The sequence below is a fragment of the Ipomoea nil genome, unplaced genomic scaffold, assembly GCF_001879475.1.
Source record: "Ipomoea nil cultivar Tokyo-kokei standard unplaced genomic scaffold, Asagao_1.1 scaffold0482, whole genome shotgun sequence".
NCBI classification, from domain to species: domain Eukaryota; kingdom Viridiplantae; phylum Streptophyta; class Magnoliopsida; order Solanales; family Convolvulaceae; genus Ipomoea; species Ipomoea nil.
In genome coordinates this window covers 3943050-3958937 of record NW_017616910.1, presented here as the reverse complement: position 1 = coordinate 3958937, position 15888 = coordinate 3943050, and the positions used below count along the sequence as shown (strand labels likewise).

General features: G+C 46.5%; 2 protein-coding genes across 2 annotated transcripts; one reads left to right on the top strand and one right to left on the bottom strand.

Annotated features, from left to right (window-relative positions):
* Nucleotides 1-1425: 1425 nt before the first annotated feature.
* On the bottom strand, nt 1426-3280 carry LOC109173546 (myb-related protein B-like). The gene is made up of 4 exons (XM_019322785.1): nt 2850-3280; nt 2619-2745; nt 2007-2342; nt 1426-1949 (listed from the first exon to the last, which is right to left on the bottom strand). Exons 1-4 carry the CDS (start codon nt 3278-3280, stop codon nt 1467-1469), a joined length of 1377 nt encoding a protein of 458 aa, XP_019178330.1. The 3' UTR covers nt 1426-1466.
* Nucleotides 3281-7282: 4002 nt separating this feature from the next.
* On the top strand, nt 7283-8824 carry LOC109173544. The gene has a single exon (XM_019322784.1). The coding sequence runs from the start codon at nt 7283-7285 to the stop codon at nt 8822-8824; it is 1542 nt and encodes a 513-aa protein (XP_019178329.1).
* Nucleotides 8825-15888: the final 7064 nt, after the last annotated feature.

The window sequence follows — 15888 nt, the reverse complement described above, 5'->3', positions numbered from 1 at the left end:
TTTGCGATTAAATTTAATTTCAACAGCATCGATCGTCTGAATAGGATTCTAAGTGGAAAAAAAGTGGTTCTACTACATATACTCCTAAATTTTATTGGATCACTTAAATTTACTATCTGATGTAGCAGAATTGATATGCTATTTTTTCATGTAGACCTCTGTAAATGTGTTTACATAAAAAATTTAAATGTGTGAGTAAAAGTTAGGAATAGAGAATGAGAGTACATATAGTATTTTCCATAAAAAAAAATGAGTCATCATGTCACTAAAACAAATATTTTAAGTATTTGGCGAATTGTAGCCGAAAGAATTGATGTGTATGTGATTATAAATTTTATATACAGTGTTAATTTTTAAAACAATTGATTAAGATTCAAGTCTGATAGATTTTCGGTGGAGATAACTGGATATACAAACATAATTATTACTCCCTCCGTCCCATTTTATCTGTCTTACTTTCCTTTTTCACCCGTCCCAAAATATTGTCCACTTTCCTAAAATAAACACTACTACCTTTCTATTTTTCCCAAAATACCCTTAGATTTAAAAATTTTAATATAATCCTACAATTAACTTTTCTAGAGAAATGTGACTAGTCAAATCAACCATACCCCTTTTTAAGAATCAAAACCAAACATGTTCCAGTATTACTTCTCCTAATTTCCTTACTACTCCAATTATGTTTTCTAGTGTGAGTAATAAGATATGCACAAGCAGCACTCCATCTTGTCTGGGTGTAGAAGCTACAGTGGCGGCATCTCACACAAAGTATGTATGTTTTGTTACTCCACTTACTGAAACTTCTAGTACCTTTTTTCCTTTGTAAAATGGAGGTGGAAAACTGTATTTCAAGCTTTGATTTTCTAAAAATGGAGTATTGGAGAAGAAAAAATATATTGGGTAGAAGTACAAAGGAGATGAACTCTTCTTCTACATAACTTCGACGTCATTAAAATCTGTAAAACCATTGCCACTAAGTTGATTATCAAATTTTGTGAAATGAAAAGCCATAGAGGTTTGGCTTAGATTTGAAATGAAATAATCTAAGAAAATTTGCATATCAAACTCCATTTACGCAAAATCTGAGAAAGAAGAAAGGAAAGAGGAGAGAGAAAGATGTTTGGTGTGGAATGAAGATTGAATGGTCAACTCACAGCACATGGGTAAGTTGGGGGCAAAATGGGAAAACAAGCCTTCTTCTACTTACTTTCTAAAAATCCGTGCAAAAGCAAAGTATGCCACATAAATCGGGACAGAGAGAGTATAATAAGAGGCTAGTTTCATTACATATATTGAAATATATTATATACATTGATAGATCGTCATAGATGATCATATGGGTAATTAAGATAACATCCACACATATAATTATATTATACATACACACACATTAAGCAAATTAAATATAGCTTACAAGTCTGCTAATTGCAACATAAAACACCATTAATTAGTAATTAAGATAGTAATTAGAACATTTGGCGCGGGGTTTTGGTGCAGCAGCTTCCATAGCCATGGGGGCAGTGAGAAGAAGAAGCTGCAGACACCAAGTCCATCAAATCCATATCCATTGCGGCGGCGGTGGCGGAGGAAGACCAGCGGTTCAAGGGTGGGGTTCCACAGTGAGAAGCGGCGGCGCTGCCATACCCGGCGCCAGAGTTTGTGTTGTTAGCGGCGGGAGCTTGTGGAGTTGAGGAGTTGATTTGATCAGCACCGCCCATTTCGTATAAGTTTGGATCGGACGCCAGATAGGTGCTCCCGCTTTCTTCCTCCGGCACGCTGTCTACTTCATTAGTCCTCCGCCCAAACGCGGCGAATTCGGCGCTGTTATCGCTCCGGGAGCCATTGTTAGCCGCCGTTGGCGACGTCGAGGATGACGAGGAGTTACCGAACAGTTTCTGCATGAAGTTCATCTCATCATCGTACGTCTCCGTCAAGATCGACGGAGAATCGCGGCTGTCTTGCTCATCGCCCGCCGCTGCTGGCGGCGGCGGCGGCGGCGGCGGAATGTCGACGTTAACCTGTTGTTGGATTGAAGGTTGCTCTGGAACGAGCGAACTTCCGGGCTGGCCGAGGCTGAGGCCACTGAAGTACTTATACTTTATATAGTTCTGAAGAACCACCGAACTCCTCCTCCCGCCGGCGCGGCTGCTCCCGGCGTCCTGCAACGACGACGACCTCATTCTCCTCTTGGAGAACAGCCGTCTCTTGGTGGCGTTCCAGTGGTTCTTGATCGAGTTCTCCGACCGGCCGGGAATCCGCTTCGCGATCTCCGACCACCGGTTTCCCAGCTGCTCATGCACTGCCACCAACAGCCTCTCGTCTCCCTCATTCCACGATTCCTTCTGCAAAAAGACGATCAAAATCCGGCGAAAAGCAGATATCTTTAATTAAACACGAAAAAAAGAAATAATTTTTATTTAAGGAAAAAAAATACATTGAATGGTGAAGAAATTTAGAGTAATTAATGAAAAAAAAAATTTAATGAATGGATTTCTGAAATCTCCATTGTTAGGAGGGATTGATGAAATCTATATGAAATTCATCAGATTAAGGCTTGTGTTTTGGATAAATAAAGCATAAATTATCGACAGGACAAAAAACTAGGTTTCAGACAAAACCTTAATATCAGGACGAAGGTGGTTATGCCACCTCTCTCTGCACTGTTTTCCGGCACGGCCGACAATCTTGGTGGCGATCACACTCCATCGCCTATCTCCGTGCTCGTTCACCAACCTAATCAGAAGCCTTCACACATGTCGAATGGTTGTGAGTGAAACATCGATCATAGTAAAAAAATAAAATAAAAAAAATTAATTGACTGATGACGTGATCAGTTGTTTATCACTTACCTATCTTCTTCTTCAGTCCACTGGCCCTTGATGAAGGCGACGCCATTAGAGGAGCGGCGCTCATCATGTTCTTTCTCTCTCCTTGTTTCTTCCAGACTGCCAGCGGCGAATGCATTTTCCCGGTTCTGGTTACCCCAGCTCGCCGGCGGCGGCGCCACCAGTCCGTGGGGAAGGCTGCCACAGCTCCCCCCAAAGTTCACGTTCTGGAGATGACTCAGCCAAGACGCTGTCGCGGCATCGGCCGCTGGCAGCCGGCTGTTAGTACTGCTTGCGCCGCCATGGAACGAAGAAGAACCAAAGCTCTCAGGGAAGGGAAGAATCTCTTGATGATTGTATCTTCGGTGAACAATCACCGGTGGGAAAGGTGGGAGGATGGGGTTCGGGAAGTTGATGGAAAACGGCCGGTAACCACTACCACCACTGCCGTCCATGGAAGAGCTAGAGGGAGAAAGATGGATGGTTTTGATGGGAAAAAGGAAAAAACAAAGGATTGACTAACAAAGGTAGCTTAATTAGCGTATACAAGTAGGAATTGGTAGTGAGTAGTGAACGACGAATTATCATCTATATATAGGAGCTGTGAGTGAGACTGAAGATGCTATCCAACGATTCAGATTGAATCAAAAGTGGGACTATAAGAATATGTATATGAGTAATACCACACGTATTCTCATCTTTCTTCGTACTAATCTTTGACATGTCCTGACTGATTTATAAAGGATACAGTTTTCATTCATTTTCTTTTCTTTCTTCAATCCCAATACCATGAAAGTTTTACTTATGTATATGTAAATAATTGTGGAATACATATATATACAGCTTCATCTTAGGTCGGAAAGTACATTAGTTATTAGAAGATTAGGCCCAATTTAGTAAATGGATATTTAATGATAGCTGATTGAGTTAATTAGAAGGTATAACTAGTTGATAACATTAGCTGATTGTAGAAAGATGTTTGATAAATTAGCTGTTAGCTGATAGTTGTTTGATATAATTTCCTTTCTAAAAAAAACTAATTGAAAAAGTTGATTTGAGCAGCTTTTTGAATTTTACCATTTTGGAGTAATTACAAAAAGCTAATTAACCAAACACTTATATTGATTTTTTAACCAAATAAGATGGCATATAGTGACTTCTCCAATGTGGGAGTCATGAGATCTAGCTTCAGTGGAGGAGGCGTTGTTGATTCTTTGTGCTTCATTAGGTTGAGAAAGTATATTTGAATAGATACTATAATGTAATAGTGACTTGTAATAGAGTCAGTAGCATTAAAAAATAAATAAATAAAAAACTGAGGGGGGTGTATTCAATCAGGACTTTTGTAAAGTTTTAACGACTTTTAAAATGATAGATTTTAATAAACTTTGATTGACTTTCGTAGAGTCGTTCAAAAATTTTTAAAACTTTATAAGACTATAAAAGTCTATATAAAAAAAAAACGTTGATAGACTTTTATCAACTTCTTATTTTAAAAAGTCTACAAAATTCATTGAAATTCTAAATTGAATATATATCCTTACAAACTTTCAATGATTTTGATTCTTATCATTTATAATTTCCTTACAAAACATTTATAATATATCATAAAATTCTTCTTATTATATAGTTCTTCACCCACATCAGCATTCTCAACATTATTATTTTTATACATAGTATACTGAGACTTATATGCTAATTACTTATATATATTATTAATAAACATCAACAAAAAAAAAACTATTTCATAAGAAATTCATAACAATATTGAACAATAAAATTTATAATTAAAAAATTGATCAAATAAAATATTTAAAAATATAATTACAGGTTTCATAAAATAAAAAAATAAAAATCTAATATTAATATTAATAATATATTAAAAAAAATTATACTTGATATATATTGCTAGGCATCACGCAAAGAATTATTATTTGCAATAGCAATTTGAGACTATGAACAACAACAAGGTGCCACTATTTGCAACTCCAAATTAAATTGTTGTTGCGAACAGTAGTTCGCTATTCGTAGTAACCTGTTGTTAAAAAAAAGGAAAAAAATATATTACAAATATAAACTTAAAAAGAATATATAAAAATCAAAATATATAAGTATTTATATGAATATTATGAAACATATACTAAAGTTTGACGATGAAAAATTTGCTTTGTTCATGTTTAAGGAGAATTAGAAAAAGTTAGGGATAAAAAAATTCATAGAAAAAAATAAAAATCAATAATGAAGTAAAAATAATATTTACCAGGACTATGTGGTCTAATGGTATCCGGGTTGGACTTCCATTTGGAAGATTATGAGTTCAAGCCTCAATGGAGGCGTTATTGGTTCTTTGTGTTTCAGTAGGTTGAGAAAGTATATGAACAGATACTACAATGTAATAGAGCCAGTAACTTTCAAAAAAAAAAAAGTAAAAAAGTAAAAATAATATTTAATAGAGTTGGATTTCAAGTATTTATATTTGAGAAGGAAAAGTCTAAAAAAAGTCCTAAAATTAAAAAATCTACAAAAGTTCATAACTTTTGTAATACCATATAACTTTTAAAGACTCTCTAAAAGTCTTAATCGAATACCACATGACTTTTAAAGACTGTTTAAAAATCGTGATGGAATACCGCCCAACTTTTAAAGAGTCTCTAAAAGTTTGAATCGAATACCTCCAAACTTTTAAAGTTCATAAAAGTCTTTAAAACTCTATGAAAGTCATGATTGAATACACCCCCTTAATAGTGATCAAATAAGTCAAAATTGATCTATATATAAACTATTATTTTACCAAACAGGGCCAGATAAGTCATGAGTTGGTTAACAAATTACTAGAGTAGTACAAGTTTTTAACAGCTAAGCTAAGGGAATAGATATACTTATCAACTAATTAATTACAGGTGTAAACACGAAATTTAGAATTTGTATATATATAACACAAAAATTCGAAAACTTAGGTTATAATGAGTATCGTTAAAAATGGATTGATTCTCAAAGAAGTGTCTACTATTTGTTGAATGATTTCTGAACTCAAATGGTTTGATTTTCAGTAAAAAGTCTAATCTTCAATGTGTGATTTATGATGATGGGGTGAGAACCCCGGCCCAAGAAAAGAGGCCCAGAGAGAAAAGACCAAAGAGGGAAGAATGGGCTGATGCAAGGCGGGCTCAAAGAATGCATGGGCCGAGTCCAGGACTCGGCCCAGGTCCAAAGAGAGAGGCCCAGTTCGGAGCCCGGAAGGACGGCCCAATGCCAACCGGGGACGAGGAGTCGGTCCAGGCCCGGCCCAGGGGAAGACTCGGTCCAGAGAGCCGTTGAGGGAGCCTTCAGAGCAGTCAAGGCAAGGAGCCGTTGAGGCATTAAAAGTCGGACTCGGTCTGCCGGTTACTAGCCAGAGAGAGCCGTTGGCAGAGTCCGTAACGTCGCCCAACGGCTCGATACATTGAATGTAATCTTTAAGTCGGCCATCATGGGCCTTTAAGTCAGTAGAGGAGGAGCCACTATAAAAGGGCTCCTCCACCCTTGTAAGAGTCAGATTCGAAAACCCGGAGAGGGAAGGAGAAAGTACTATTGAGCATCATACTTCACTAAAAATCTAGACTTTTTGTGAAAGGTGTATCCTCCAGCTTAAGGTTGTGTTGGACCTCCTTGGGCCCGAAAACCCAAAAACCATCACTGGCGCCGTCTGTGGGGATCGAAACAAAGAGTCGCGTGCCTTCTGAGCAAAGCGAGTCCGAGAGATCATCGAGAAGAGTCTTGGTCGTGAGGAATTGAAAGACTTTACCATGACAGGAAGCCAAGAGCAATTGAGCCAACGCAATTGGCTAGGAGCCGACCTAAGAGATCAATTGAATCGAAGAAGCACCCGAAGCCGGGAAGATGACGCAACACCGCCACCAACACCACAGGTAAATCCACAGCCGACTGCGGTACCACTCACCCCGGATCAACTACACGCAATAGGACGCGCTTTCGCCGAGGCAAGTCGGGGAATACAGGAGCAATCCGCTACTCGGATACCGCAACAAGACCCCCCACCGCCGCGAAGGCCGGACAATCGACAATCAACCCGCCGGGCGGTGAGTCAACCCGTCCAGTCCGTTCATTCTCGGCTAGGCCCTGGTGTCGAGCAACGGTCGGCGAGAGAACGGCTGGGACGAAGAGAACCCCTCCGTGCTCCGGTAGAAACTCACGGTCGGCAGAGCGCACGTGAGTGTAACCGTGCGGGGAAAGGCCGGACGGTGGCTCGCCGCGTGGAGCAGCCCGCCCGAGACCATGACCAACCCGCCGAGTCAGAGGTTGGCGAAAGCACGGAATCGACAGGAAACCACACCCAAGAAAGGGTCGAAGTGGCCAACCTAGCCCAGGAGGTAAGAAATCTGAAAGAACAGGTAGAAGGAAGAACCAAGGCCCCCGGCCGAGCACTGCTAACCGCGTTACCCTTCTCCGCCGAGATCATGGCCTTTAAGTTACCGGGCGACTTCAAGTTCCTGGAGCAAGCCACGTTCGATGGGTCGGGCGATCCGCGAGAACATCTACTGAGTTACCAAGCTAAGATGCAAGTCTTAGGAGTACGGGATCCGGTCATGTGCCGTGCCTTCTTACCCACGCTGAAGGGGTCCGCCCAAAGGTGGCTTGTAGGACAGCCCCCAAGGTCGATTCACAGCCTCAAGGAGTTGGCAGACCGCTTCATGAGCCACTATGCCGCTAACATCAAGCCACAGAAGGATCTGACACACTTAGGCGACATCCATCAGGATGAGGGCGAGTCCTTAAAAGCCTATCTAGCTCGCTGGCAAAAGGAGATCCAGTCGATAGAAGAAGTGGAGGACCAAACAGCGCTCACCTTCTTCATTGAATCTTTGCGGTCTGGACAGCTGTATCGAGACCTAAGGGACAACCGCCCGGCGACATACGCGGAAGCTATCCAGATGGCCAACAAGAGGGCCAACACAGAGCAGGCTATGAAGCATAAACGGCAGCGCGAGGTCGGTGGGTCCGCCAGCGGAAAAAGGACGCGGGCCGAGACGAGAAAAAGGCGCTCGGATGTAGCCCGGCGACCCGAGGTCAGGCGACCGTATGACCGCCCCGTCGTTCACACCTATCGACCGGTTCCAGAGCGACCGGTCCACGAAGTACAAGCGGTCGCCCCGCCTCCGCCTCCGCCGATTGACGACCGTGCAGCGGATGAGGATACTGGTAAGACTTCTAAATATTGTCGCTATCACAAATCTTATACTCACAGCACGGAAGAATGCTTCTATCTAAAGAAGATCATGGAGGGGATCATCCAGCAAGGGACACCGCCCCCTAACCAATGGAAGCGAAGGTCGACCAGTCGAGGAGACGAGGGGCTTTCCGCCGACGCAGAAAACAGCCGAGGCAAGCAGCCGGCCTCTGAGGAGGACGAAGCCCAATGGCGCCAGAAACCAGTCATTAACATGATAGTTGGTGGGCCAGAGGGCGGCGATTCTGCGAACACCCGAAAAGCCTGGGCTCGGCAACTATATGTCGGAACAGTCTATGGCCGAGAGGAGAGCTCCAAAAAGATATGCCGGGAGCCCATCATGTTCACCGATAAGGACCTGCCAGCCGGGGAAACCCCGCATCGAGACGCGTTGGTCATCGCCATGGACATCAACGGTGTGGTCGTTCGCCGAATCCTGGTCGACACCGAGAGCAACGTCAACGTACTGTACCTAGAGACCTTTACCAAGATGGGGCTGACCCGAGAACAGCTCAGACCAGTGAACACCCCTCTCGCCGGCTTCACCGGGGACTCGGTGGAGGCGGAAGGGTCCATCACTCTCCCTGTGGAGATCGGCAGCTATCCGGATGTACAAAAAGCTGAGCATGAAGTTTATCGTGGTCGATCTAGCTTGCTCACACAACGCCATACTCGGCCGCCCGGGTTTGGAAGACCTCGGGGCCCTGATCTCAATCGAACATCTATGCCTAAAATTTCGAACGCCGAGCGGAATAGGAACGGTGCGTTGTGACCGCAAGGTCGCCCGCGACTGCTATCTACAAGCATGTAGAGGAATGGGCAAGCGTGGGATGCAGGTCCACGAGATCACCGAGAGGCCCCCTAAGAAAACAGTGATACCTCGCCTAGAGCCGGCCGTCGAGCTAGAGGAAATTGAGATTGACCCAGCACAGCCGAGCAGGCGAGTGAGAATTGGAGTCGGCCTTTCGGAGAAGTTAAAGGGGGAAATCGTAAAAGTGCTCCAAGAGCACCGGCTGGTTTTCGCCTGGGGCCCAGAAGATATGCCCGGCGTGGATCGATCGATCATATCGCATCGACTCGCCGTAGACCCAGAGCACCGGCCGGTCGTGCAAAAGAAACGGTACTTGGCCAACGACCGGAGGGAGTTTGTGAAAAAAGAAGTTAGCACGCTGCTAGCAGCCGGGCACGTCCGTGAGGTTAAGTACCCGGAATGGTTGGCTAACGTGGTCCTCGTGCCCAAACCCCCGACGTGGCGAATGTGTGTAGACTACACTGATCTTAACAAAGCATGCCCAAAAGATCCGTTTCCTCTGCCCCGAATCGACCAGTTAGTCGACGAGACGGCCGGGTCGGCGCTGCTCAGTTTCATGGACGCCTTCAGAGGGTACCATCAAATATTCATGCACCCGGCGGACGAGGAGAAGACCGCCTTCCTAACTCCGGACGGAGTTTATTGCTATCGAGTCATGCCATTCGGACTCAAAAATGCTGGGGCTACGTACACCCGAATGGTCGCCCGGTTGTTCCACCACCTGCTAGGAAAATCGATGGCCGCATACGTCGACGACATGCTCGTCAAGAGTCGAGAGGAGGACAAGCACGCGGAAGATTTAGCCGACTGCTTTAAAGTAATGATAAAGTACAACCTCCGGTTGAACCCCAAGAAGTGTGCATTCGCTGTCCAGGGTGGTAAGTTTTTGGGCTACATGGTCACCAAGCGAGGCATTGAGCCTAACCCAAAGAAAGTACAAGCCATCCTCGACATGCAGCCTCCTACTACTATCAAGGACCTACAACGCTTGACCGGACGACTGGCTGCTCTCAGCCGTTTCCTGAGCAAATCGGCGGATAAAACCGTGCCTTTCTTCGAAGCCATGAAGAAGAAAGAGGGATTCACTTGGACTACCGAGTGCCAACAGTCGTTCGGAGGACCCCTGCTGAAATGCCTACTTAGGCCTGAGGCCGAGAAGGTAATGGATGAAGCTCATAGAGGCATTTGTGCTGCGCACCAGGGTACTCACACGCTCGCCCGAAAATTGGTCGTTCAAGGGTATTACTGGCCGACCATGATGCGAGACTGTATCGAACGGATGTCCAAATGCAGCGTATGTCAGGCATTCGCCAGGAAAGACACTCGGCCAGCCACCTTCTATACACCGGTCACCACTGCCATTCCCTTCGCCAAATGGGGAATAGACCTGTTGGGACCATTACCCATCGCCCCGGGAGGATTGAAGTTTTGCGTCGTGGCCATCGATTACTTCACCAAGTGGGTCGAGGCGGAGCCCCTGGCTACCATCACCGAGTACCAGTGTCGACGTTTTCTGTGGAAAAAGGTGATCTGTCGCTTCGGTTTGCCCGAACACATCGTCAGCGATTACGGGCGACAGTTTGACTGCCAGGCATTCGCCGAATTCTGCCGCCGACACGGTATCAAGCATACCAAGGTGTCGGTGGCCTACCCCCAAGCAAATGGGCAGGTTGAGAATGTGAATCGAACCTTGGTCGATGGGATCCGGAAGAAACTCGAGGACGTCCGAGGAAACTGGGCGGACGAGCTTGATCGAGTCCTATGGGCTTATCGCACTACCCAGCGGCGAGCGACGGGAGAGAGTCCGTTCTCGCTCGCATACGGCTTTGAGGCCAAGTTTCCAGTCGAAGTGGTCGAACCCACCCACCGGGTTCGCACCTACTCGGACGCAGCGTATGAAGAGAACCTGCAGATTGAGAAAAATTTTCTAGAGGAAAGAAGGGAAGCCGCTAGTGCACGAATGGTTGAGTACCAGCAGGCGGTGAAAAGATACCGCGACCGCAGAACTCGCCCGCGAACCTTCCAGGTTGGCGACCTAGTGCTACGAGATCGACAAGCCAGCCAGCCTACCGAAGGAGGCAAGCTCGCGGTCAAGTGGGAAGGGCCGTACCGCATCACGGCTGTAGTCCAGGCCGGAACTTACAAATTAGAGACTATGGAAGGCAAGCTTATAGATCGTATATGGAACGCTACTCATTTGAAAAGGTTCTATCAGTAGCCAATGATAGGTCATGTATGAGCGCGAGGATTCCAAGAAATCTGAATAAAGTGCATGGGTTACAGCCAATCGTCCCAGGGACTCGGCGAGAGAAAGTTAGGAAACAAGGGCCCAGACCCTTAGTCGTTTCCGTGAAAAAGCCAAAAGGAGTCGCCTCGACTGAGGGACTCGGCAAGTATATATAGAAACAATGGGGAACTGACAATAAACCGTTTATGAGAACAGAAAATGCCTAAAGGGTCGCCTCGACTGAGGGACTCGGCGAGAGAAAGTTAGGAAACAAGGGCCCAGACCCTTAGTCGTTTCCGTGGAAAAGCCAAAAGGAGTCGCCTCGACTGAGGGACTCGGCAAGTATATATAGAAACAACGGGGCACTGACCCAAAACCGTTTCTGAGAACAGAAAAAGCCTAAACGGTCGCCTCGACTGAGGGACTCGGCGAGAGAAAGTTAGGAAACAAGGGCCCAAACCCTTAGTCGTTTCCGTGGAAAAGCCAAAAGGAGTCGCCTCTACTGAGGGACTCGGCAAGTATATATAGAAACAACGGGGCACTGACCCTAAACCGTTTATGAGAACAGAAAAAGCCTAAAGGGTCGCCTCGACTGAGGGACTCGGCGAGAGAAAGTTAGGAAACAAGGGCCCAGACCCTTAGTCGTTTCCGTGGAGAAGCCAAAAGGAGTCGCCTCGACTGAGGGACTCGGCAAGTATATATAGAAACAACGGAGCACTGACGCTAAACCGTTTATGAGAACAGAAAAAGCCTAAAGGGTCGCCTCGACTGAGGGACTCGGCGAGAGAAAGTTAGGAAACAAGGGCCCAGACCCTTAGTCGTTTCCGTGAAAAAGCCAAAAGGAGTCGCCTCGACTGAGGGACTCGGCAAGTATATATAGAAACAACGGGGCACTGACCCTAAACCGTTTCTGTGAACAGAAAAAGCCTAAAGGGTCGCCTCGACTAAGGGACTCGGCGAGAGAAAGTTAGGAAACAAGGGCCCAGGCCCTTAGTCGTTTCCGTGAAAAAGCCAAAAGGAGTCGCCTCGACTGAGGGACTCGGCAAGTATATATAGAAACAACGGGGCACTGACCCTAAACCGTTTCTGAGAACAGAAAAAGCCTAAAGGGTTGCCTCGACTGAGGGACTCGGCGAGAGAAAGTTAGGAAACAAGGGCCCAGACCCTTAGTCGTTTCCGTGAAAAAGCCAAAAGGAGTCGCCTCGACTGAGGGACTCGGCAAGTATATATAGAAACAATGGGGCACTGACCCTAAACCGTTTCTGAGAACAGAAAAAGCCTAAAGGGTCGCCTCGACTGAGGGACTCGGCGAGAGAAAGTTAGGAAACAAGGGCCCAGACCCTTAGTTGTTTCCGTGAAAAAGCCAAAAGGAGTCGCCTCGACTGAGGGACTCGGCAAGTATATATAGAAACAACGGGGCACTGACCCTAAACCGTTTCTGAGAACAGAAAAAGCCTAAAGGGTCGCCTCGACTGAGGGACTCGGCGAGAGAAAGTTAGGAAACAAGGGCCCAGGCCCTTAGTCGTTTCCGTGAAAAAGCCAAAAGGAGTCGCCTTGACTGAGGGACTCGGCAAGTATATGTAGAAACAACGGGGCACTGACGCTAAACCGTTTATAAGAACAGAAAAAGCCTAAAGGGTCGCCTCGACTGAGGGACTCGGCGAGAGAAAGTTAGGAAACAAGGGCCCAGACCCTTAGTCGTTTCCGTGAAAAAGCCAAAAGGAGTCGCCTCGACTGAGGGACTCGGCAAGTATATATAGAAACAACGGGGCACTGACCCTAAACCGTTTCTGTGAACAGAAAAAGCCTAAAGGGTCGCCTCGACTAAGGGACTCGGCGAGAGAAAGTTAGGAAACAAGGGCCCAGGCCCTTAGTCGTTTCCGTGAAAAAGCCAAAAGGAGTCGCCTCGACTGAGGGACTCGGCAAGTATATATAGAAACAACGGGGCACTGACCCTAAACCGTTTCTGAGAACAGAAAAAGCCTAAAGGGTCGCCTCGACTTAGGGTCTCGGCGAGAGAAAGTTAGGAAACAAGGGCCCAGACCCTTAGTCGTTTCCGTGAAAAAGCCAAAAGGAGTCGCCTCGACTGAGGGACTCGGCAAGTATATATAGAAACAATGGGGCACTGACCCTAAACCGTTTCTGAGAACAGAAAAAGCCTAAAGGGTCGCCTCGACTGAGGGACTCGGCGAGAGAAAGTTAGGAAACAAGGGCCCAGACCCTTAGTTGTTTCCGTGAAAAAGCCAAAAGGAGTCGCCTCGACTGAGGGACTCGGCAAGTATATATAGAAACAACGGGGCACTGACCCTAAACCGTTTCTGAGAACAGAAAAAGCCTAAAGGGTTGCCTCGACTGAGGGACTCGGCGAGAGAAAGTTAGGAAACAAGGGCCCAGGCCCTTAGTCGTTTCCGTGAAAAAGCCAAAAGGAGTCGCCTTGACTGAGGGACTCGGCAAGTATATATAGAAACAACGGGGCACTGACCCTAAACCATTTCTGAGAACAGAAAAAGCCTAAAGGGTCTCCTGGACTGAGGGACTCGGCGAGAGAAAGTTAGGAAACAAGGGCTCAGACCCTTAGTCGTTTCCGTGAAAAAGCCAAAAGGAGTCGCCTCGACTGAGGGACTCGGCAAGTATATATAGAAACAACGGGGCACTGACCCTAAACCGTTTCTGAGAACAGAAAAAGCCTAAAGGGTCGCCTCGACTAAGGGACTCGGCGAGAGAAAGTTAGGAAACAAGGGCCCAGGCCCTTAGTCGTTTCCGTGAAAAAGCCAAAAGGAGTCGCCTCGACTGAGGGACTCGGCAAGTATATATAGAAACAACGGGGCACTGACCCTAAACCGTTTCTGAGAACAGAAAAAGCCTAAAGGGTTGCCTCGACTGAGGGACTCGGCGAGAGAAAGTTAGGAAACAAGGGCCCAGGCCCTTAGTCGTTTCCGTGAAAAAGCCAAAAGGAGTCGCCTTGACTGAGGGACTCGGCAAGTATATATAGAAACAACGGGGCACTGACCCTAAACCATTTCTGAGAACAGAAAAAGCCTAAAGGGTCTCCTGGACTGAGGGACTCGGCGAGAGAAAGTTAGGAAACAAGGGCTCAGACCCTTAGTCGTTTCCGTGAAAAAGCCAAAAGGAGTCGCCTCGACTGAGGGACTCGGCAAGTATATATAGAAACAACGGGGCACTGACCCTAAACCGTTTCTGAGAACAGAAAAAGCCTAAAGGGTCGCCTCGACTAAGGGACTCGGCGAGAGAAAGTTAGGAAACAAGGGCCCAGGCCCTTAGTCGTTTCCGTGAAAAAGCCAAAAGGAGTCGCCTTGACTGAGGGACTCGGAAAGTATATATAGAAACAATGGGGCACTGACCCTAAACCATTTCTGAGAACAGAAAAAGCCTAAAGGGTCGCCTGGACTGAGGGACTCGGCGATAGAAAGTTAGGAAACAAGGGCTCAGACCCTTAGTCGTTTCCGTGAAAAAGCCAAAAGGAGTCGCCTCGACTGAGGGACTCGGCAAGTATATATAGAAACAACGGGGCACTGACCCAAAACCGTTTCTGAGAACAGAAAAAGCCTAAACGGTCGCCTCGACTGAGGGACTCGGCGAGAGAAAGTTAGGAAACAAGGGCCCAAACCCTTAGTCGTTTCCGTGGAAAAGCCAAAAGGAGTCGCCTCTACTGAGGGACTCGGCAAGTATATATAGAAACAACGGGGCACTGACCCTAAACCGTTTATGAGAACAGAAAAAGCCTAAAGGGTCGCCTCGACTGAGGGACTCGGCGAGAGAAAGTTAGGAAACAAGGGCCCAGACCCTTAGTCGTTTCGTGGAGAAGCCAAAAGGAGTCGCCTCGACTGAGGGACTCGGCAAGTATATATAGAAACAACGGAGCACTGACGCTAAACCGTTTATGAGAACAGAAAAAGCCTAAAGGGTCGCCTCGACTGAGGGACTCGGCGAGAGAAAGTTAGGAAACAAGGGCCCAGACCCTTAGTCGTTTCCGTGAAAAAGCCAAAAGGAGTCGCCTCGACTGAGGGACTCGGCAAGTATATATAGAAACAACGGGCACTGACCCTAAACCGTTTCTGTGAACAGAAAAAGCCTAAAGGGTCGCCTCGACTAAGGGACTCGGCGAGAGAAAGTTAGGAAACAAGGGCCCAGGCCCTTAGTCGTTTCCGTGAAAAAGCCAAAAGGAGTCGCCTCGACTGAGGGACTCGGCAAGTATATATAGAAACAACGGGGCACTGACCCTAAACCGTTTCTGAGAACAGAAAAAGCCTAAAGGGTTGCCTCGACTGAGGGACTCGGCGAGAGAAAGTTAGGAAACAAGGGCCCAGACCCTTAGTCGTTTCCGTGAAAAAGCCAAAAGGAGTCGCCTCGACTGAGGGACTCGGCAAGTATATATAGAAACAATGGGGCACTGACCCTAAACCGTTTCTGAGAACAGAAAAAGCCTAAAGGGTCGCCTCGACTGAGGGACTCGGCGAGAGAAAGTTAGGAAACAAGGGCCCAGACCCTTAGTTGTTTCCGTGAAAAAGCCAAAAGGAGTCGCCTCGACTGAGGGACTCGGCAAGTATATATAGAAACAACGGGGCACTGACCCTAAACCGTTTCTGAGAACAGAAAAAGCCTAAAGGGTCGCCTCGACTGAGGGACTCGGCGAGAGAAAGTTAGGAAACAAGGGCCCAGGCCCTTAGTCGTTTCCGTGAAAAAGCCAAAAGGAGTCGCCTTGACTGAGGGACTCGGCAAGTATATGATAGAAACAACGGGGCACTGACCCTAAACCGTTTATGAGAACAGAAAAAGC

Coding starts and splice junctions, on each gene's coding strand:
- LOC109173546 (XM_019322785.1), bottom strand. CDS start 3,280: ATGGACGGCAGTGGTGGTAGTGGTTACCGGCCGTTTTCCATCAACTTC. Junction 2,746..2,849: donor TGGACTGAAGAAGAAGATAG/GTAAGTGATAAA, acceptor ACATGTGTGAAG/GCTTCTGATTAGGTTGGTGA. Junction 2,343..2,618: donor ACCTTCGTCCTGATATTAAG/GTTTTGTCTGAA, acceptor GTCTTTTTGCAG/AAGGAATCGTGGAATGAGGG.
- LOC109173544 (XM_019322784.1), top strand. CDS start 7,283: ATGGCCTTTAAGTTACCGGGCGACTTCAAGTTCCTGGAGCAAGCCACG.